General features: G+C 37.3%; 1 protein-coding gene across 5 annotated transcripts; it reads left to right on the forward strand.

Annotated features, from left to right (window-relative positions):
* cep135 (centrosomal protein 135) lies at nucleotides 1-23921 on the forward strand. Of its 5 annotated transcripts, none has more exons than XM_005160572.6 (26): nucleotides 43-303; nucleotides 559-700; nucleotides 2470-2660; nucleotides 2752-2919; nucleotides 3020-3164; nucleotides 3551-3635; nucleotides 3919-4047; nucleotides 4216-4431; nucleotides 5139-5204; nucleotides 5951-6101; nucleotides 6204-6433; nucleotides 6696-6848; nucleotides 10591-10731; nucleotides 10940-11017; nucleotides 12474-12625; nucleotides 12758-12873; nucleotides 14074-14228; nucleotides 14299-14354; nucleotides 14591-14759; nucleotides 14909-15019; nucleotides 17451-17636; nucleotides 17712-17921; nucleotides 18019-18221; nucleotides 19454-19558; nucleotides 22857-23012; nucleotides 23091-23921. In XM_005160572.6, exons 2-26 carry the CDS (start codon nucleotides 582-584, stop codon nucleotides 23110-23112), a joined length of 3513 nt encoding a protein of 1170 aa, XP_005160629.1. In that variant the 5' UTR covers nucleotides 43-303; nucleotides 559-581; the 3' UTR covers nucleotides 23113-23921. The 5 variants fall into 5 exon arrangements, with proteins under 5 accessions (NP_001186919.1, XP_005160629.1, XP_005160630.1 ...); XM_005160573.6 differs by having other exon boundaries at nucleotides 43-161; XM_005160571.6 differs by having other exon boundaries at nucleotides 43-156.
* The last annotated feature ends 767 nt before the right edge of the window (nucleotides 23922-24688 follow it).

Below are 24688 nucleotides of genomic sequence, written 5' to 3' on the forward strand. Positions count from 1 at the left end.
CTCGGCGCCATTTTCAAGCAGTGTTACCGCCACCGGAAGACCATTCACCGCGGGGAGGGGAGGAAATCTGCAGCACACACTGATGATTAGCTAACCGAAAAAAACATTTTACACAATGAAAACGCCGAGAAGTGTTATCCAAACAACGAACAGCAAGTGAGGTGGACTGTTGTGCTGTCTGCTTATTGTGCTTAATGCTTTATTTTTGTGTGGTGGAGAAGCTGCGTATGTCAGAGCTGCAGAATGAAGACTAGAGCACTGATAACAAATTGACAGCGCACTTAAACAACTACAAACATCGGTGTACGTTAAGTACGCTTTATGAAAACGGGGCATTTCTGTATGTGTCGTAGTTAATGTTAAATAATTTGCTGTAGTTTTGTGGTCGCGTTTTAAAACGTAGTTAGCTTACAGAATGTTGCCAATGCGTCCAAAAGTGCTGTCTGATTTGGCAGCGCATAGGTTTCAATACACGGCAAACGATGAAAGTATAAGATAAGAAGATGTAAAAGGTCTTTGTTAAATCTGTTGTTGACATGTGAATCACTTTGCTTGTAGAGCGGAGCGCGTATTTGTGTTGAATGACCATGACGACCAACGCAGAGCGGAAGTTCATCAATCTGCGGAAGCGCTTGGATCAGCTGGGCTACAGGCAGCCGCTGGCCATCGAGAGTCTGCCACTGGTGGAGAAACTCTTCAGGTGAACAAGAGCTCAACTACACACGACTAAAGAGGCTTATCTTTTGGGTCACATCAAGTACTGACACAGATCACCCATACATACATATGATTATTTGTGTATAATTTTACAGATTATTTCTAAATAGTTCATGAAATGTGGTGTACATCAAAAAAACTTTTTAAAGTTTTTGAGGAGTTAACTCAAAACTCTTTGATACTTAAATCTATCATCGTTTACCAACATGTCATTTTAAACCCATAAGATATTCATGTATCTTTAGAGCACAAATCAAAGCACTTTTTATTAAAATCAATCATTTTCATTCTTGCAAGTCACATAGCATTTTCAAGTGGTTTAAGTCTTCTGATAAGACATGATCGCTTGACATTTACAAAACTGATTTCAATAAAATTGTCTTCACTTGTTTTTCAAAAATGTTCAAAATTCTCATTTGTTTGGAATGACATGAGGGTGATTAAACAATAAAAGCACTAGTCTGGGGTAACAAATCAAATAAATGCTGATTAAAATATAATAATACAGTTGAAACCAGAAGTTTGCATAAACTGTATAAAAAGGCACATAACCATTTTTAAAAGTCAGATGTTAATATGTGACTAAACCTTTTCTCTTTTCTCTAGGATTATCAAATTAGTTTCTGTTATGCTTAATAGCAGAATAATGAGAGAGATGTTTTTAAAGAAATTGTTATAACTTCTCTTGAAAGTCAAGTTTACATACAATAAGATTATTATGCCTCTGACAAAGCTCAGATGATGTTGTCAAGGTTTTGGAAGTTTCTGCTTGGCTAATTGACTACATTTGAGTTAACTGGAGGCACAACAGTAGAATAGTATTTTAGGAAAACCTCAAACACACTGCTTCCTTTTGTGACAACATGGGAAAATCAACAAGCCAGAATCAAAAAAAAAAAAAAAAAACACTGGGAAAAAGAATAATTTTTGGAGACATGTCCTGCTGTCTAATGGAACTAATATTGAACTGTTTGGCCATAATGACCAGTGTTACATTTGGAGGACAAAGGGAAAGCTTACAAGCTTAGGAACACCAACCCAACTGTGAAGTATGGGGGTGGCAGCATCATATTGTGGGAGGGACTGGCCCACTTCACAGCATAGATGGCATCATAAAGTTTGAACATTATGTAGAAATACTGAAGCAACATCTCAAGACATCAGCCAGGAAATTAAAACTTGGCCACAAATGGGTCTTCCAAACAGACCATGACCCTAAGCATACTGCCACATTAGCTAAAATTTGCTTTAAGGACAACAGAGTGAATGTTTTAGAGAGGCCATCACAAAGCCCTAAGCTCAAACTAAAAAATGTGTGGGCAGAGTTGAAAAAGCTTGTGCAAGCAAGACAAATCAACCTACAAACCTGACTCAGTCACACCAATTCTGTCTGGAGAAATGGGCCAAAATTTCTTCAAACTATTGTAAGAAGCTTGTGGAAGGATACACATAACATTTGACCAAAGTTATACAGTTTAAAAGCAAAGCTAAAAAACTACCAAGGAAATGTATGTAAATGTTTGACTGTATAGAAATTAATAAAAAAACTTAATAATAATAATAATAAACATTATTACTCTCATTATTCTGGCATTTAGAAAATGTAACTCATTTAGATAATCCTAAAGGAAAAAAAAGGTTATGTTCCTTTCTTAGAGTGTATGTAAACTTCTGGTTTCAACTGTATTTACTGTACTATGTGCAACATGATATGTTAAAAGCATAATCAGTCAGTTTTGATTTGTATCTCAGTGACCTGATCCACACCACAGAGAGTCTCAGGAATGCCAAGCTTGCTGCAGGTAAGACAGAAAAGGAGAGCCGCAATGTGGATGCTATTCTGGAGCCATATAAAACAGAAAATGCCCGGCTAGTCAAAGAAAACAACGAGATGCACCTTGGGCTTTTGAAACTGAGAGAAGAGAAGGATCGGATCAGCAGGGGTGTGGGTCAAATTTAATCCCTCAAACACAGTTGCAGACAGATTTTAAACCAAAGGGAACGGTTATAATGTTCACTATTTTCCATTAACAGAGTTAAAGGCGTACATCAGGAAACTGGACCATGAAACATCCGATCTGAAATTCCTTAATAATCAGTATGTGCAGAAAGTTCGGTCCCTTGAGAAGGACAGCAATGGCAAGACAGAGCGCATCCTACAGCTGCAGGAGAAGAACATGCAAGCTGTTGTGCAGACACCAGGTTGGTTGATGCATATATCTTCGTACATCCACACATATTGTTGACCTTTATATGTTTGTTACTGTTGGAATATTTTATGGTCATTGACTAATTTAAATAGGAGGAAAGAAGCGATCGATCCCATTTAGACGGCAAAGGATGCAGACAGATGAACTCCTCCCATCCTCTGGTGGCTATGTCCCTCCAGCTGTTGCTCAGCCAGATGATCCCTATATCGCTGACCTTCTTCAGGTGGCTGATGACAGGTGTGGGAGGACACAGCTAATCATGATAAATCAATTGCTTTTCATTCAATGCATTTGTTGTTAAAGGAAAGAAAAACATGTTTAAATTTTTATTAAATAAACATTTTAATTAGTGTTTATAAGTTGGCATTTATTTTAGCAGACATAATTCTAAAATCATCATAAGCATGAAATCTATCTAGAAAAATGTACAATAAGAAGCATTAATTTAACTAAGCATTTCTTTATTCATGTGTCATCATACTGTAGAAATCGCATGAGCTAACACATTCATTTTAACAGCTCCACTTTACCTGGGTTAAAATACAAACAAAATGTAGTAATGTAAATTATATTTACTAAAAATCTTTTCAAGTTTTTATATTAATAATAAAATACATGTTTAGGATACAGGAGCTTCAAAAAGAAGTGGCACAGCTCAAGCTCGACCTTGAGAGAGCACAGGGAGGAATCAAACATCTCAACAAACAGGTGAGAGTGTGTGCTTTAATTTGAATACTACATAAATGCTGAGTACTTATTATGTAGTGCTCTTAATATTTCAATGAGCAAATTGTTTTTCATTTGAGAATAGTTATTGAGATGAACATGCAACTAAATGTAATTCTTACACTTGTTTAATCCCCAAGTAATCATATAAATTAGAACTTTCAAATGTGCTATTGAAAATAGTAACGCCAAGTCTGTTATTGTTTTAACAGTTCTAACACATTTATTCATGCACTCTTTAAAAATTTGCTCATGCTCTGCACAGGTGGAAGAGCGAGATAAAGAAATTGAACGTCTGAATCGAGCTCTGGATGGTGGCCGGCCTCATGATGTCATCTCCTTGGAGGCTCAAAACATCAGCAATGAAAAGCTTATTGCTCACTTGAACCTGCAGGTAAACTGGATATTTCTTTTAGAATTGCATGGATTTATATCTCAGAGGTCTGATTAGAACCTTCAGACAAAGTACATTTAAGAATTCAGACTCATGTCCTTCACTTCTATCTTTCTGCAGTTAAATGTTAACCCTGTCTGTCTGATAATAAATTATTTCCTCTTTCAGATAGAGTATCTGCAGGAGACCAACAGATCCCTGGAGCAGAGAGTCGACAGCCTGCAGCAAAAGAAGAAGACCGTGTCCAGTGAGGTGGCTGACCTGAGCGCTAGAAATCAGGAGTTGTGTCAGGAGCTTACTCAGATAGACCAGCTCGCCCAGCAGCTGGAGAAAGACAAGGAGATGGTGCTGGAGACTGCTGACATGGAGCTGCAAGAAGCCAAGGTGATTGCTGGACTGTCTATAATAACCAGTTGTGGGAATTAAATAAGTTAATGCTGGTTCAAACTATGATTATGTAATTTTTTGACCTCTAAATTTTTGTTCATTCTATAACAAGAAACGTGTACAAGTTGATTTAGCTTTGGCAACCTTTGCAGAAACATCATAAAGGCAGAATTATTGCTGGCTGCCATTAACATTTTCTCCATTTGCAGAATTTTAACTAGCAGCACTGGTACCATTGTCTCTCTTTTTTTGCCCATGTTTGAAAGCTGTGCACAGAAGAGTTTCTGTGGTCCTATTGGTGAGCACCACAGATGTGATGGACATTTAACAAAACATTTTTTCCATTCAACACTTGTTTTTACAAATCATTGTAAATTGAAATTAAACAGTTAAATTTGGTTTTGTATAATAGTATATGTTTTTGTAGTTTTATAAAATCAGCATTGGTGTCTTAAGTAATTTAAATTAGTCTAAATAGATATTTTTTATTGTTTTAAATATTTGTTTTATTTGCTTAAAATAGTTTAGGGCACTCGTGGAGGTATTATGTTTTCTATGATAAATTTAAAATACAGTGCTTTCATTATTAATATGATACTTATGTTAATTAATAATTATAACATTATTATTTAGTCTGAATATTTTGTCTAGAAACTTAATTTCATATTTTTAGCTATGTGTAATAATGCTTGATTTGTCTCTAGAAAGCAATTCAGCGTCAGCAGCGGGAGCTTGAGGGCCAGGAGGAGGTCATCTCTACATTAAGACGAGTATGTGCATGAGTCCACACACGGCAGCATGTCAAATGTACTGTTAAATTACCATCTGTTTCTGAACAGCACATTTGTCCTGTCTTGCCTGACATGACATGAATGGTTTAATATAGCTCCTCCAGGACATAAAACAGTATATAAAAATAAACATAAGCTTTAAATGTACTTTTTAAATAGTTGTTTTACCATATCTGTGTAAAGATTAAATATGAGAAAGTTCTTCCATTAGTCTTAAAAGTGGTAAGAAGGATATGACATTTTTTATAGTTTTGCTGTTGAATGATCCTAGTATAGTTTCCCAGAGATGAGTTGCAGCTGGAAGGGTATCCACTGCATAAAAACATATGCTGGACAAGTAGGCGGTTAATTCCACTGTGGCAACCCCAGATTAATAAAGGAACTAAGCCGAAAAGAAAATGAATAAATGAATGAATTATCCAAGTGTAAACAAAGAAGACTATCATTGTTTTTCTAAAAATAAGCTTAAACTTTTTTTTCCTTTTGAAATATTCAATAATCAATAGTAATAAACTGTTTATTAATTGATTAATAAAGAATCACTTATTTGCACCACATTGCGCTTCCATAAACTCTAATTTGTATTACACCAATCCATGACCTCTCTGGTCACATGTCCAAAAAAAAAATAGTTGGCTTCTGCAGGCAAAGTTATCCACATGCATATTTCTTTGTTAAAGTCTATTAGACTCAGTTATTTAAAAGCTCACTATGAATTGTCGCAGGATATGGCAGATGGAGATCATGTAAAAGATCAACTGAGGAATCAGCTACTTGATCTTCAAGATCAAAACAACAAGATGGAGGGACTGATTCACTTTCTGGAAGAAGATAAAAAAAGACTTCAAGACAAAATAGAAGCAATGATGCAGGAAGGTGAGACATTGCACTTCTTTTTATGTTTTAATTGTGATTAAAAAGATTTGAATTTGTTTATGATTTGTTGTGTTTTTAATTTTAGTACTGTGTTTGTTTCAGACAAGGAGATGGTTTTAGAATTGGAGAGAATGCGGGCGAGGCATGGCATGTGTGGCAAGGATCACTCTCCATCGCGTCTGGATGCCTTTGTTAAGAGTTTAGAGGAGGAAAGGAATTATTACAGAGAAGAGGTGGAGCGATACCGTCTGGTTAGGGGCAGGACAGACAGAAGCCCCACTCCTGTAGGCCGAGGGAGGAGCCCCAGAGGAAGAGGCAGCTGGCATGGAAAGGTGAAAGAGGCACTTATTTCTATAACTACTTGGGTGAGACATGGTTTAAGCAGAGCCTGAAAGTCAGATTACACAGTTTAAGTTAAAATGTGCACTCATAATTCAGAGTTCTCATTGTAATCCTTGACCTAACTACATGTTTATGTAATATAGCCAATTATTACAGAAAGTATCAAAGTATTATGAATCTCAAAATCGATACATTAAAATATTACAGACAGTTGTGCTAGGAAACAACGAAATGAGTATTTTGTTTTTCTAGAGAGATGGAGATGCAGAGCTCTCGCGAGTAGTGAAAGAGAGGGATGAGCTGCAGTCAGTGCTGCTGGGCTTTGAAAAGCACATGGAGGACATCCAGACCAGAGTTAAACTACTGACTGCAGAGAGAGACCAGCTCAGCTCTCAGTGCCAGCAGGTAACTCTCCACCTGTTTTCTTCTGTTTGGTGTCTGAAAACGCAATGGCCGAAAATACTTCATGCTCCCATCCATTTGTGTTTAAAAGGATAAATCGCACAAAAATGTTTTCCCTCTTGCTGTTCCAAATGTATCATTTTCAGATCCATAAACAAAATGAATACAAATTTATTTAGAAAAATAGTCCATCTCTGTGAGCCATCATATGACTGCCAATAGTGAGCACTTGACCATATTGAAAAAAATATATATTTGAAGTGAAACAATTGCTGAGTGGTCATATTTTTTAACTTTTTTAACTAGTACAAACCATAACAAATACCATCAACAGTGGTGCTGCAGACTGCCATTGTTTTTGTGAACTTTATAAAGCTTTTAAATCTTTCTGATGTCTGGGTGCTCATGCTTCATAAAAATACTTTAATTTCAGACATAAATTAAAGGCCTGGAAAGTACCTAAAAACAAACATAGGTCCTTGAAAGTGATTAAATTTGAAAGTTTATGGTTTCATTTCAACAATTGTTTTGTGCTGCTTTCAAAAACTTATAAATTCTTAATTTGAAAGACTTAAATTTAAATCTTATATAGGAACTGTGACAAATAATACATTTTATCAATTTCTCAGAAAATGGATTTGAATATGACCACTATTGAGTTCATAAATTGTGTTAAATCTCTTTGAACATGACATGAAAACTACGAAACGTTAAATCTATGTAAAAGTCTACATTTTCGAAAAATGACACAGTCAAAAAATTGTTACTGACATTTTAATGTAAATTTGAAATTTAAGTGAAATGTTAAGTACAATAAGCACTTTTTTGGCACTACATATGCTGGGGTGAATTACAAGGTGCTTGATTTAAAATTATTAAAGGGGTGGTCCAGAATGTTATTTTTAAGGCTTGGTTGTGTTAATAAGATGCAAAGCAATGTGTGCTCATGTTTAACTTGAAGGAAATCGTGTTATTTTTTCATAAATCTCACTTTGATTATACACAGCTACTCAGCTAACATGAAAACGACTGTCATATTTCCTAGTTCCTCTAAAAGGCCCACCCTCAAGTGACTCTGATTGGTCATCATCATAATATGCTGTGATACGCCGATCGGCTTCACGTCACGCCCTGACAAGCACGCGCGTTTTGTGTAAACAGTCAGTCAGTCAGTCAGTCAACACGTGTCTGTAACGAGTGAAAATGGGATGCGGCTCCTTTAACTGTTTCTGTGCCTTTTAGTGTGTTTATGCGTGTATACGATGAAGTATTTGTAACACGAGAAGCGCATGTGCGCGGGAGAGATTTTTATTGTTCTTTTTCTCTCATGCTCGGATTAAGTTATTTTCTGTGGTGACAGAATAAAGCACAAGATGTGAGATGAGACCTTTGTGAGCCTGGATTGATTTGTTTTTGATGTTACACTCCAGTTGGGAAATCATTGCTGTATTTTTTTTAAATCAATGCGTTACAGGACGTCTTTCATGCATATGCGGAATATGCCTGTGTAAGTAACATGAATCGTTCACATATCTTTTGCGACTTTATTGTCCGAGTTGTAAAACGCATAGCATAGCTGCCTATAGAGAGAAATTCTGCCGTCTCACACAGAGAGACGCAGGTGCTGGCCAAGAGTGCGTGTATGTGTATGTGTGTGTGTGCGTTTACAGCCGTTTGATAAATATGGATTTGTAACGTTAGCTAAGTCGTTAGCGGTTACCATAATTTCCCGTTGTTTACATCTTTGCTACAACACACCGTTAAAGTTAGACACTGTACATGTCATGATCAATTTTAACAAATAAAAACACTTACAGGTCATGACTCAGAGTTCACAGCGTCTCCTTGCTCCATCTTTGAGGAGATTTTAACTGAATCCAGCACTGAACTGGGAGAGATTCTGGAAGCTGTGCTTTGTCAAATCATGCTTGCTATGTATTTTATAGTTCTCTGGAACATAATTAATATTGAACTGTAAGCACTTCTGTGTTTGGGTCGTGTCATTTGGAAGCCCAACAACAGAAACAGAACAGCTCTGTGGAAACAGCAGGATGGCATTTCTCTCTCTGCAGTAACGTTACAGCGCCTCTGGCCACGGCCTTTACCTGCGCAGTGTGGGATGCGCAATAACGAACTTTTGTGATCTCACAGGGGGCGGAAGTATTTTTTGTAGTCCCCAAAATTCGTTAATTGTAGGCGTTGCTAAGCTAACTCTGTACAAATCAAGGTCTCCCTTTGCATTAAACTTTGAATATTTTACATTCAGAGATGCTGTTTATGTTCACACAGCTACATTACACATCAACTGAAGTTTAAAATATAATATCGTAGTGGACCACCCCTTTAATGATTTTAATTCATTATGAATTGATGCAGCTTCATGCTATACATTTAAACTTTTGAATGAAAACTGTTAAAGGGCCATGAAACCCCCTCGTTTCAGCAGGGTGTTTTCACACCTCTTCTTTGGAAAAAGTCAGAAAAGTGGGCGTGTCCAGCTCTGTTTAGGGGGGAGTGTCGGAGGAACTAAAGTGGGAGGGTGTGGGAGTGTCGATTTGGGCACGCGCGAGTTTCATAGTCAAAATACACACACACACACACACACACACACATACATACAGGAGAATGTGATGGTGTTTAACCTACATGGACATCTGTAGTCGAATTATTAGCCAAATTATTAAATGGTGGACTTTAACTGCAGTTTGGCTCTTTCATTCAGGGAATTCATTCATGCCCCTCGCAACACACGAGATATTTGGTTCGAGGAACTGCTCTAAGCGTGTATTTTTCATGCAATGTTTTATACCGCACGGCGAATGAGAGAAAAAAAACCTCTGCATTTCCCAGAAACTTAGATGCACACGACAGGTAGTGTCAGAAAGCCACGTGTGTTATTCCGGTCACTAAATGCGGTAAAAACCCAACACGAGGTTAAAGTTTGGTTGTGGTGCTAACGTGTTTACACTCTGTGCAATAGTTTGTTAGATACGAACAAACTGAATAAACAAAGAGCACTGGTCGCTCACTTACCAAATCTGTAGAGACAGGACAATCACCAGCAACTAGAGCCGCGTCTTTATGAAGAGAATACTACAAACGATTCCAGATCCCAGCGTTTGCAGATGAGAACAGCTCTCAGGTAAACAATAATCCTCCTTAGACACGTAAGTTATTGTTGTCGAGCGTCGCGTACACTGTAATCCACACGTGAGTCTGAGCTCTCACAGAGAGAAAATGAAAACGAAACTTAACTGCAGCAAACTATAAAAGCAACACTTCACGCTTGTTTTGCCAACACAACGTGGCGTCTCTGTCCTGAAAACACGGTGATAGTAATGAATATTAATGAAGTTGCACAATAGAGCGCGCTGATTGGTTTGACCCAAGCCTTACTCATGCATTAATGCAACACACTGTAAGACGTAATAAGACTCACTCGGGCACAGACGCCCAGTCTGCACGCTGGAATACAGGCTATTATGTCATGACCGTGACGCAGCTTCAAAAATTCGTTTCAAACAGGAAGTACGAATTTGCTTAAAATAACGCAAAAACAACCAATTTACACTTTTTAGTGAAATATAGGTGTCCTAATAGTGTTTTTAGCAGTGTGGGACACATATACGACTGTCAACAGCTCAAAAAATGTGTTTTGGTGTTTCGTGACCCTTTAAGTTGTTTTTTGGGGTAAACTACAAAATGGGTTGCTGTCTGAATATTTGAGCATGTGTTTTAAATATAGGCTCAGGAGGAGCTGAGACGTGTCCAAAGAGAGCTTGAGTCTTCTGAACTCCAACGCAGGATCAGAGACGACAGGGAACAGACTGAAGCTGAACTCCAGAGAGTTACTGCTGAGAGAGATGCACTCAGAGACAGACTCAAGGTTTGTGTAGATGTTTGCAAATGAGCAAACATTTATAAATAGTTGCTAAGTGTGTGCAAGTAGTTTTCTGCAGTTGAGGTTGTGGGTTTGAAATTCTTCAAATCTTTTCTTAACTGTAGTGGACTTGTGGGGTGAATGGTGTAGTTGTGTGTTACAGGGAGATTTGCCAAGATAAAGCTGCCAGTGTTTTCTCTTTCTCTCTTTGCAGGTTGCTCACAGCACTGCTCTGACAGACCGAGAACAGGAGGAGTTCAGGTTTCTTGACCTGGAGAACACCATAGAGAAGGTATGAATCTAATAGTGCTGAACCGTTTATAGTTTCATAAACATTACCAGAAAGTTTAGTCATCTCTAGAGAGCTATTGGATACCATAGCTATCCAAATACTGTTTTTGTGCTTAAAGGCCAGTGTGGGAAGTGGAAGCCAGTTTTAGGATTGTTGCAAATGGATATTAGAATAACTGGCTATATGATATTGATGTAGATCTTTATTCTAAGAATAAATCAGATTTTTTTATTTTATTGCATAACAGTAAGCATGTTTAGTGATATCATTATTTTCTACAATCCTGATATAAAATTTTGTAATATAAATTACACAATACAATGATTTGTTGCAGCCAATTCAAATTAAGGTGCATATTTAGTAACAATAGAAAATATATCAAAAAGTGACGTGGTCTTGTTGAGTTAAGGGAGTGTTTGTTTTAGTGCATTTTCATATTAACCTTGTTTGGCAAAATTCGCTTAGAGCAGCCCTTTTAACTAGTGGCTTATTTAGCCCAGTGTATTTAGTCATTTATGAACATGTGATCTTATTTGGCAAGTTCTTCTGACTTACGAAACCTGTCGATTTTAAAACTCTGTAACTATGTGTTATACAAATTATTATTCGCAAACACCATAATTTGTACATATTTTTACATTTGTTTTCTTGTTTTTCCATAATGGCATACACACACACACACACACACACACACACAAAACATGTAATAAGTTTTTTTTTTTTTGCAACAATCCTGTTAAAAGACTTTAAATCTTAAGAGTTGTCTGTTTAAGAAGTTAGAATGCTAGTTTTTTTTTCTTCATTTTATATGTATATTTGTTGCTTTCTTTTTGAATATTCTAAATTTTAAGTATTGAAGTGAAGGAAACCAGAATATTATTTCATTCATTCATTTTCTTGTCGGCTTAGTCCCTTTATTAATCTGGGGTTGCCACAGCGGAATGAACCGCCAACTTGTCCAGCATATTTTTTTACGCATCGGATGCTCTTCCAGCCGCAACCTCTCTCTGGGAAACATTCATACACACACACACACACATATACTACAGACAATTTAGCCTACCCAATTCACCTGTACCGCATCTTTGGACTGTGGGGGAAACCAGAGCACTCGGAGGAAATCCACGCGAATGCAGGGAGAACATGCAAACTCCACACAGAAAGGCCAACTGAGCCAAGGTTTGAACCAGCGACCTTCTTGCTGTGAGGTGGCAGCACTACCTACTGCGCCACTGCATCACGGAAACCAGATTATATGTTTATAATTTATGTAATTGTTTAGTTTTATTTAAAGTTTACAATACTTTTGAGTGAAGTTCTGAAATGTGACAAAGCAATGCAACCTTTTTTCGCATAAGTGACATACGTTTAGACATTGTGTTATTTAATAAGCATTATTAAAATACATTGTTGTTCTAAATGTCTCATGATGTTATATATTACATTGTGAGTGTAGTTGGAGAGAGAGAAGGCTGATCTGCGGGCTCAGGTCACTGTGCTGAAGGAAAGTCGTGTGGTTGTAGAGAAGGAGCTGAAGGCTCAGTCAGCAGTGCTGCTCCAGAATGTAGAGGAAGCCACACAGCAGAGAGTTGAGAGCAGCGCACTCAGGTCTGTGTGTTTTAGAGTTTCAATGCTGTAGAAATGCTGAAGACATTTCTCCTCCTCATATGTGTGTGCCAGCAGTTGTACCCAGATTCCCAAAGTGACTTGATATCTGATGTGTATGTGTTTTATGTTTAGGCTTCTGCAGGAGCAGATGGAGCAGTCTCTTTCAGATGTTCAGCACAGATTATCTGTGAAGACTAATGAACTGCAGGCAGCTCACCAACAGATTGACAAACTAGAAGAGAAAATTGGTGTGTGTCAGAACAGTGCTTTGCTTTGCACTCTTCGGAGTTACTCAAGTGCAAATAATCTTTATCTAATTATTAGCTGTATCACTTCCTTCCTGTTTTCTCACATGCATCCGTTAATTTTAGAAGTTCTTTTAGTCAGTGTGCAATGCATTTCGTTTTTTAGTAATTGTTTTATGTTTGCTACTTTAGACTATTCAGATAAAGAATTGAGAGTAATTTAACAAAGCGTAATGCTTAAAGACATTATTATTTAAAATAATTTGATGAACACTACCATTCAAAGGTTTGTGGTTGGTGTATGCAAATATATATATATATATATATATATATATATATATATATATATATATATATATATATATATATATATATATACACACACACACACACACATCTTTTGGATGAGATGTTAAACAGAGGTCCTGACTCTCTGTGGTCATTAAAAATCCCATGGCACTGGAAAGAGCAGGGGTGTAACCCCGGTGTCCTGGCCAAAGTCCCTCTATTGGCCCTTACGATCATGGCCTCCCAATCATCCCTATCCACCAAATTGGCTCTATCACTGTAGTGAGCGCACTGGCGCCGTTGTCCTGTGGCTGCCATCGCATCATCCAAGTGGATACTGCACACTGGTGGTGGTGTGGAAAGACCCCCCCTCATGATTGTAAAGCGCTTTGGGTGTAGGGCCATACACAATAAATGCGCTATATAAATACACATTATATATATATATATATATATATATATATATATATATATATATAGTTTCTGAAAGATGATATAAGCACATCAAAAAGGATAGTAAATGCATTCTATAAAGTTTTCTAATTTATATAAAATTAACTGTCTATTCATTAAATAATTCTCAATATAAAACACATCTATCACATTAATTAGCTCATTTGAATGATTCCTAAAAGAGGATGTGATGCTAAAGATGATGGTAATAAGCTGTTAAAAATTCCGCTTTACCAACCCAGGAAAAAAAAAAAATATATATATATATATATATATAATAGTAATAATGTTTCTGTTATTGTCTCCAAGGTTTCTCATTTATATTTTACATGATGTGAAATGTTAGTTTTGTGTGATTTGTAAACTTTTGCTGACATGACATGGTTTTGTAAACACTATGCAGATTCAGATTGTTTTTCGTTATTTGTATTTGTTTTTTTTTTTTTTTTTTTTGTTGTGTAGCTGATCTTAGTAGACACGGTTCATCTCAGAAGGATGAGGTTGTGATTCTGCAAAACACCATAGCATCTCTAGACAGGGAGAAAGACACTCTGCAGGACGCTGTAGACCAGAAGACGGAAAGTGTTGTGCTGCTGCAGCAGGAGGTCCACCGGAAGGTACCAGTTTCATTCAGGAAATCATAAAATTGTTGTGGTACTGCTTTATTAAAATGATTTTATTCTACAGGAAGAGACTCTGTTGGAAGTCCGACTAACAGTCACAGACCTGGAGAACTCTCTGAAGTAAGTGTTTATTCTTTTAAGATTAATAAAATGTATGTTCTTAGGATGAAGTAATGCGAGGACCACAATAAAAACAAGTCCAGGGCTTTATCGTGTTTTTATCCTATGCAGTTTTTTTCAAAATGTATGGGGTACTTGTATTTTTGTACAGTTTGGTTAAAATCTAAAAAATAAAAAATTCATTTCTGTTGTTTTGCGAAGGAATAAGAAATCCTCTTGCATGTTATTTGTTTCAGTCAGCTTCAGGCAGTGTTGAGCAGTCGAGAGAGAGAAATCGCTAGTCTGCGCAGGCAGCTAGACCAATCACAAGAGGAACTCTTTTCTGTCAGTCGAGACCGAGAAGTCGCACTCCGAGAGAACCGCAGGTTACAGGACGATCTGGCCACCATGACCAGAGAAAACCAGGTACACATCATCCGCACCACAAGACCTCTCAGTTGCAGAATTTTTCTTGGTTTTCTGCTGTTTCCCTGCTTTCTGGTTGATAAAAGTGAACTGGTTTCAATCATATGATGTGCATCGCATATGCTCAGGTTCAGTGTGTCTTTCTCCAGGCAGTGCATGCAGAGATGCAGGAAGCTCTGAACGAGAGGGATGAACTAAAGCTCAGAGTTCACTCCTACATCTCAGAGGTGGCACGGATAGAAAGCCTAATGGCTGCCAAGGTGAGAGATGAAGTGCCAAAACACAGAGTAGACATTTGAACTTAAAAGGCTAAAAATTCTTTTTCTGAGTGTTCAGACATGAAATGCAAAGCCAACTGTCAGATGACACACCGAGCCACAAGTGTCCTGTTGTAACAACTCTAAAAATTCACACAAGGTTAAGTCAAAATCACAAAAACCCACAAGTTCACACAGTCCTAGTTCTGTCCATAAACAGCCGATAAGAAATGACAAATGTATCGGTATATTATATCTGTTAGCCTACTCCATTTAACAAGGTCTCGCCTCACTTTGGACAATAATTATTGAAATTTGGGATACTGTGGTATGTAGATTCTCTGAAAAAATCACAGGACTTTTTCTATTTGTCAGAGATCTGAAATAGTGCTTACTGCTCTTGTGCTTGGTGAACTTGCAAATCTGTTTCATTCTCAAATAGAACAAATTTTCATGAAAAAGTGTAATAATTACTAAATAAACTTCAAACTGGTGATGCGCTCCGCTACATGCAGAATTAAACACAATCACGATTCAATGCAGACTAAATTGATTTGTCGACATTAGCTGTTTCTCAATTCCAAGAATGCAGAGAATGGACTTGCGTTCTTATGAAGACCGGTCTTGCCTGGTGTCCTCGGAAGAACGAACTCGGGAGACCAGGAGAACAGTGAATGCATCCTGTGAGAAATGAGATGCTGCATTCGTTCTGATGGTCACACAACCTTCATTCATTTTAAATAGAAAATTCCTTAAACATTACAGCATTCATACAACGATTTATTGCTTTTCCCCTTTTTAAAATATATACTATGCATAAAAACATTATAAATAAACGTTGCACAATATAAATGAAACAGATTTAAATACGAATTTCAGCTAATAAACACCCTTAATGTGTTTATTCCCTTATTAAGATGTTCATGGTAATGTTTACTTTTATCATTTCATTTAGGGAAACTCTTGAGGTAAATAAGATATATCTAACTTTATTAATAAATCTAAATAAAATGCTGCACCTCCCACCTCCAGTCGCAATTAATTCTGGGACTTCCAGAGCGAGTTCGGTGCTTAAGTCTGCATGGGTGCGTCCTCGATTTCAAAAACACATCCGGGAAGTTTCACGTGTCCTCTGTTTTTGCGGTCTTGAGTATTGGAACTGAACTTTGGCAGCTGATGATGACGTTACACGAGAACACAAAGACGCAAGACTGCTGAAGAACGCATATTGAGAAACAGCCATTGTGTCTGTTTAACCATAAAGTTTATATTATGACTGTGGACCACAAAGCATAAGTGTCATTTTATTTAAATTTCGATTTATACACCATCTCAATAAATAACATTTCCACTGATGTATGATTTGTACATAACGAGATGCAACCATTTGAGAATCTGGGATAAAATACTAAGAAAATCATCTTTAAAGATGCCCAAATATTTAATGTCGCTAAAGCTAATTTCTTTAGATATTTATAAATTTGAGATTTTGTGCTTTCCAAATGCACCTCTTGCTTCAGATCTGGACACTGGGCATACTGTAGATCCCTATGTTAAAGGTTCAATTTCTAAATTATTTATTATAATTGTTAATCTGCAATTTTCTTCTGATAGCTGACCGACCATTTGGTCTCAAGACATTGGAATTGACATTAACGAGGGGACATGGAAAGCAGTCTTGAACAGGGCTAATTCAATCTGTGCACATCAAAGGCTCATACAATGCAAGGTAGTGCATAGAGCTCATTGGTCGAAGAGCAGGCTATCTCACATCAATCTGTCTATTAACCCTGAGTGCAACAGGTTTCATTCTGGTTCAGCTACTCTAATTCATATGTTTTGGACCTGTTCTTGCCTGCTTTCTTTTCGGAGGCAAATTTTTCTTTGGTTGTCTGCTATTACCGCTGTTGATATTCCAACTTGTTAAGTTAAACTTATTGGTTTATTTGGGGTTCTCCCACTCGGTCACACTTTACTCTGTCATTTTGTAGACTTTGTAGCCTTCTTAACCCTTCTCGCTAGGTGGTTAATTCTTCTGAACTGAAAGAGCCCTTGCCCTCTATCTCACACTTGTTGGATAAGAATTGTTCTTTATTTTATGAAATTAAAGAAAATTAGGTACTCTCTTCACCGACCTAGCACTATTTCCATTAAACTGTGTGAACCATTTCGCAAACATGTCCCCTCTCTTCAGCTTGACCCTGCTCCTGATCGAGTCCCCACCCCCAACTTTCAGCTTAGTACTGGATACTAGTTCTGGTCAGCACATTGTAGACCTGTATTTTCTTTATGTAAGATTGCACTAGTGGTTTATTTATTTGTTTTTTTTAGTTTGCTTTGTTTTTTTCTTTTTATATTATACCCATGCAATATGTTTTGTGATCCAGGGCAACGACTTTTTGTGATAACTCTGTTTTACCTATGTTGTGTGCAGGAACAGGAGAACAGGGATATGCTGGAGCGTTTCCGATCCATCCACACTGAGTCAGAGGATAAAGAGCTGAAGCTGCAGCAGTCAGAAGGGCTAAACAACTCTATCAGACTGGAGCTGCTCTCATCCGACACGGAGCGCAGGCACCTCCGAGAGAGAGTCTCACTGCAGGACAGAGAGATACAGGAGGTATGAGCAACTCTGAGCATGGGCAACACAGTAAAGCTTGTTATTCAGTGCTTCATCACCTGTGTTATCTTTCAGCACTTGAACGCTCTGCAAGCATACGAAGCTCAGGTGTCGTCTTTGGCACGCGCAATGTCTCGGTTAGAAGAGGAAGTCCAGGCTGCTCGAGCTGAAAAAGCCTCAGTGTTGGCAGATCTGGCCTCTGTCAGAGAACTGTGTGTTAAACTGGACTCCAGCAAAGAGCTCACGGTTCGCCAGCTGACATCCAAGAGCATGGAGCTAGAGAGAGTGAGCCTGATACCACCCTTCAGTCCACTTTATTTTTAAAAAGGCTTTGGAAATGAACAAATGTGTGATTATTTTTTTTTTTGGATGTTAACCTCAGGTGACGGGTGAACTGGAGGATGTGCGCTCTGAAATGGAGCTCCTGAAGAAACAGCTGGGGAGTGAGCGGCTTACGGTGCGCAATCTGGAGACGCTGCTGTCCACCAATCGACAGAAGGAGTTTCAGACGCACATCAGTGCCAGCGAGAAAGAGTCTGAACTCAAAGTGCTGAAGGACCGCCTCGCCCTCGCTGACAGCAAAACGTAAGTGAGCTACTTTAGTTTTGATGAAACACTGCCCTTCATAGCGTAAGGTTAATTTTGTTAACATTAGTTGACTACATGATTAGTAGGGACAGTTCATGCTAAAATTAATATTCTGTTATCATTTACTCACCCTTCACTGGTTCAAAATCTATTTACGTTTCTTTTTTCTGCTGAACAAAAATAAATATATTTTGTAGATTGGTTATTGTTGGCACTCATTGACTTCTATTTTATTTTTTTACCTACTATGGAAGTAATGTCAGCAACCATCATTATTCAAAGTATCTTCTTATGTGTTCAATAGAAGAAAGATACTTGTAAAGGTTTAAAAGAGGGGTTTATTGTTGATTAGTAGATGTGTGCAATGTAGTGTGGATTTACCTTTTTTTCAATTTGATTTATAGAACAAACTAAAACCATGTGAAAAGCCCTTTCTGTTAGTGAATTCACTTTTTTATATGGCATTTTATAAATAGGCTACAGAGCTACTGTACATATAAGCACTTATATTTTTATATTGTACATATAAAACACTAAAAACCATGCAGTGTTTAGTCATGTAGTATGTCCTACTGTTTTAAACGTTTATATTTTACTGTGCACTCTGTATAACAGGCAATCTGAAACATAGTGAATTCCATTTGGCTGATTAATCTACATTTGAGTTTTAGCCTTTCTGACATTGTCTGTCAAATGTAGGCTGTGTGGGATAATGACAGATTTGCACTTCAGTGGACTGAAAGAAAGGAAGTGGATTGTCATTGGCTAACAGATGAAGGCAAAATTAAGAGGAAAACAAGTTACATGTTAGTTTTTATCTGATGCAGAGTTCTGAAACAATTTTTTGAGGTAAAAAAAAGTGTGTACTAAAGCACTGCCAATATTGTGTGTATATATTGTGTTTCCTATTGTTTCAGTAGGAGTCTGTTATAAGGGTTGCTGTGTTAAGTGTTTGTCTTGGGTTTACACAGAAGACTGTGTGTTCTCCTAAAGCTGCATAAAGACTCCATTGAATGTTGCTTTCCTCCAGAAAACAAGCCGTTTCTCAATAGTGTTTGCTGGTGTATGTGTGCAGTTACCATGGCGATCAGTGGTAACAGCATGTGGCACAAAAGAAATCAGTCAAATGAAGATGTCTGAATGGCCTCCAGCACTGTTAAAATGCAATAACAATATATTTGCCCTTTTATTCAAAATCTCAAAGTGTGTGTGTATGTGTGTGTTCATAGGGCTGGTCATGCTAGAGAGGTTTCCCAGCTGCGGGGTAAAGTATCTCAGCTTCAGACAGAAATGGATGTCCTCAAGAGACAGTTAACTACTGAACGCTTTGAAAGGTGAGGCCAGGATTTATTACAGAACCTTCCTAAATGGTCTACTTTTTATTTATCTTACACTTATGTATGCACAGTCAAATGGACTAAAATAAATGCATGAACACAGGAGCTCTACACAATGCACTGTAGAAAACTCCTTTTGACACTGATTCTATACGTTTACTCTCCTAAAGTTATGAGCAATAAAAATGTATTCATACTTGTTTAAAGGGTAAGTTCACGCAGAATATTTATTACTTGTCCTCGTGTCATTCCAGTCTCTTAAAGTTTCCATGAACTGGAAGCTGTGAAGCTGTTATTTTTTTCATTTTGTGACGCAGTTCCTAGAGAAACGGAATTTTAAATGAGCAAACGGTGGGCGTGGCTTGTTTTTCTACTGCGGGCGGAAAGGATGTAGTAAAGTAGGCATTTCAAGGGGTTTTAGAAGAGTTATTACAACAGACTCCTGCTCACCTGACTCCTGTTGTCAAAACTGACAGCTGGACCAGCAGTTAAATATGTTAGCTACGCCATTATCTCAAAATCATGTAATCTGATCATTTAACTGAAAAAAAAAAACAGGACGTGCATTTTCAGATTTCAATTAAAGATTAGAAGGGCTAACAATTTATTGTCTTAATGACATGCACAGATGAATTGTCCACCACAAAACTGGCAATGTGAGCTAACAAAATTATATGGTTAGTTTTAATTCTTGGGGACATTAAGACCTTCGTTTATCTTCAGAACGTAAATGAATATATTTTCGATTAAATCGAAGAGCTCCCTCATTCTGCACAGACAGCATGTTAACACCTTGTGGACAAACTAAAAACTGCACAAACAACTCAAGTGGAATTGTGCAAGATGCATGATGTACATTGTGTGTTGGTTTAAAGGAAAAGGGACTATGCACATACTGCTTAGCATAATCACATTACACATACTGTGGGCAACAAGATTCAATTTAATTTCAATTCAGCTTTATTTGTATAGCGCTTTTACAATGTAGATTGTGTCAAAGCAGCTTCACATAAATGGTCATAGTAACTGGATCAGGGTAGTTCAGTTTTTAGTGTTTAAGTTCAGTTCTGTTCTGTTTAGCTCAGTTCAGTGTGGTTTGAAAGATAAATCTAAATAAAATTGAGATTTCACATATAGCAGCAACAGAGCCATAGTTGATTTTAGAAGGAAGAGACTTAGGCCCAATTCCAATTCTACCCCTTAGCGTTCACGTGAAGGGGTAGGGGTGTCCCAGTTCTCTTTAGCTTGAAGTTGTAGGGCTAAGGGGAAGGGCTAGATAGCCTATGAAATGAAGATTGTTCAGGACCCTACTCGAAACCAAGGGGTACAAAAATTTCCCAAAGTACAACATCTACAGCAGCAGCATGACTGCCTATGAAGGAGATGCACAAATTTGTATTTTTTTTGTCATTATACAATTTTTTTTTTAATTTGCATAACAACAAGCATAAAAACAAACAAGCATATGTTTTAATATATTCATAAAGGCGTTCATGTTTTACCGTCATGCTTAAAAAATAATTAATTAAAAAACGCTGAATTTTGATATCTATAATTCCTAATAATAACTTCTGTGTAGTGGTCCCACAACATACTTTCACATCTGACACTCGATGACTTTGAAATACCCTGTCAGAAAAGTTTGGTGGCTGAGAATTGGCTTTTTACAGTGTCTGGTATAATGTTAATGTTGTTTCCTTGTGTTTACATGAATGAATATGGCCACGGTGTAAATGCACAGTACAGTTACAAGTTTATCATATATGTTTAATACATATTATATTGTTATGATAACATGATATTGTATGCCATCTGTGATTTCCGGAAGATAAATACTTAAAAATACACAACTGGAATAACTACAACAGTCACCATTGTCGATCTTATAAGAAGTAAGAGCTTTGCGACGTCATATAAGGATGTGTGAAGGTGTTGTAGTGCTGTCCCATTTCTTAGGGGTAAATTTTGAAGCCCTTCTCTTTACACTCTGTTTCAAGGGGCAGGGGTAAAAATAGAATTGGGATTGGGCCTTAAGAAGCTTTCAAATCTTAAAATTGTGTGAATTAAATTGTCTGCAATTTGAGTGTCGCTTGTTAGTGAACTATGTCTCTGTAGGCTGCCTAATGGTTAGAGAGTTTGACTTGTGATCGGAGGACTGAAGGTTCGAGTCTTGGCACATGCTCAATAACATGGCTGACATATATCTTTTGAGCAAGGCACTGAACTGTCCAACTAGGGACGACTTTCTATTCCTTAGTAAAAAGGAAATTTACAGCTGATTACAAAAAGCAGCTTTACTGACAAAATGTGCGTGAAAAATTGCCTTAAGGTTGATTCATACTTCTGCGACAAGCTCATGCGTATGGTCAGGCGCAACCTTTGCATGGGTGCATTGCCCTAGCCCTGGCCACCAGAGAGATGCCAACGCGCACCTCTCAAAAAAAACGATGACTCGTAGCATAAGCTCTGTGATTGTTAGGCTTGGTAGCTTTGACCAGAGTGGGCTGGACCGAGAGCCACGCAAACTTGTTGGAGCAAGTGATTACAAGTGTCGAGTCGCGTGAAGGAGCTCCAGATGGAGACTTTTGTTTTGTTTACTTTATGATTAAAGTTGTTGCATGTCAGCCTGTTCCTGCCTCTGAATGAGCAAGAACATAAAAACCTCACTGCTAGCTAGCGTTTCGGAAGTGTTATTGCAGAGCAACACAAACTGCACACAGAAGTAAAAATGCACGACTCAGCACAAGGCATGCGCTGTGGGTCATGGCGATCACTCGACGCAGAAGTATAAGTCAGCCTTTAGATTAATTGTGCATACCCTAGTATTTGGTCAAGGAAGAGTTATTCAAGGTCATAAGAACGTTTAATGAAAATGTCTGTAGATATAACAATGCTTTATTATAAAGACACTGCAGAAATTGACATCCAGCACGATTCAGAACACACATTTTCCAAACTAGTCATTTCAAAACTGCCTTTTCTGCACTGACAACCATAAAGGGAAATTTTGGAGCACACTGAATATTTGAACACACTTGAGTCCCATTTTCACACATTCCTGCTCGTAGAGATTTTATTATTGCTGGAAATGAGCTCTGAATGTTTAGTAAAATCACTGTATAGCCTGCTGTAGCAATGCAGATACAAATAGACAATATTAAGGAAATGACATATTGACTTTGTGTTTTGTTTTTTGTATTGTATCTGAGATAAAAACATGACTGTTACTGCAGAATGTGCCTGCTGTGATGCTGCTTTGTCAAGCGTTCATCACTGTGTGTTTTTTCTCTGTTAGGGAGAGAGCTGTGCAGGAAATGCGCAGACAGGGTTTATCCTTCTCTTCACTGCGAAGCTCTTCTCCTCTCAGCACGTCTCTCAGTCCTCGGCCTGCTTCTCCTGAACGCTCCATTCTGCGCACACCAGAGCGAAGCACAGACAAGACACAAGACAAGTGAGCACTGCCTGAAAAACTGCATGATTTTCATAACCAAAGTTTACAAAGAACTCTAATTCAGCTTTCATTTTCCAGAAGTGTGAGCTTTAAAGAGTAGCTTTGAAGGATACGGTTGAGCTCAGCAAGGATTCGTGTGAAGGAATTTGTTTGAAGTAAGTCTGTGTTGGGCCAGAATTGACTCTGAAATCTGATTTCCTGTGGCTACTGAAAGGGAAATACTTGTTTATTATTTTAAGGTTGAATGTAAAATTATGCAGCCAAAGCCAATACTGTGTCGTGCCGTTTGTTAAATTATACACATTTATAAGAACTTGAATAGGATACATTGTATTGGCATTATTGTTCTTCACAATTCTGGACTTGTGAAAGGTAAACGAGGCAGCTTTACTTCGTGTCATCTTCTATTCTTTCGTTTCAGACCTCTTATAATAAGTGAGTAATCAAAGCTGCTGTGAAATGGCCATGTTACTTATGGCTGTGTTTGTCACACTACAAAACCAACCTGTGTTTAATAGGTTTACATAAATATAATAGATTTTATATTGACTAATTAACTTATGAATAAACATGCATTGTTTTTAATATATCTCTCTTTGTGTGTTCACCCATGGTTCTTTGTAATGTTTAATCTCTTTTTTCTACCTTTAGATATCAGAGAAATCCCGTTCAGTCTGATACTGTACTATTTTAAAGAAAAACTCATTTCAATTGTATATATAAATTGTTATCTGTGGGGTCTTAAAAAGTCTTAAGTCTTAAATCTACTGAAATGTTGTGTTGTATGTCTTAAATCTTTTTTGAACAGGTGTTGATTTTCCTTTGTTCATGTATAGCTACAAAATTTGGCCATTAACACGGATAAAATCACCAACAATACCAATCTCAATAAAACTTTTTATTTAAAAATAGCATTTATTTTCTTTCCTTACAGTAACATTTGCTTAAAAGTTCTCCATTTATTTACTGCTGAGGATACTGACCTGACCAATGTTTTTATCATGAAATTATTATTGCTGTAGACTGAATTAATTGACAGCTATGTTTTGTTCTATTCTTGTTAAGGGTTATAGGGTTTGTGAATAAATATATTTGAAAATTAGTAAATTACTATTGTATGATTAAATGTACTCAATTTTTATTATTTTTATAGGGCAAGTGAAAAGCTTTTTTAACTGAGTTTAGCCCTGTGAAAGTCTAAAACGTCATTCATAATGGTCTTAAAAATGTCTTGAAGTCTTAAATTTAACTTGATAAAACCTGCAGAAACCCTGGTTATAGTTCTTGCCCTTAACAGCCATTGAATGTATTTTCTAGTATAATTGTTTATTCTAGCGTACATTTTAATCCACCAACTCCTTGGGTGTTAACTGGACTTTAGCATACTAATATGGGACTTAAAAGGATAGTTCAGCCAAAAATGAAAATTAGCTCATTATTTACTCTCCGTCATGTACTTTTAAACCTTTATGTACACTACCTGACAAAAGTCTTTTCACCCATCCACATTTTAGGAACAAATAATAACTAGATTTCTAGTTGATCATTTGGTATCAGTAGTGGCTTATATGAAAAGCAAATGCCTCTAGATTACACTTGTTTGACCAAAATAGTTATGATCATGCCTTGATTTTTAATTATTTTAAATAGGAGAGTAAGATCTGACTTTGCTTGGA

Source organism: Danio rerio, chromosome 20 (genome assembly GCF_049306965.1).
Source record: "Danio rerio strain Tuebingen ecotype United States chromosome 20, GRCz12tu, whole genome shotgun sequence".
In the NCBI taxonomy this organism is placed as follows: domain Eukaryota; kingdom Metazoa; phylum Chordata; class Actinopteri; order Cypriniformes; family Danionidae; genus Danio; species Danio rerio.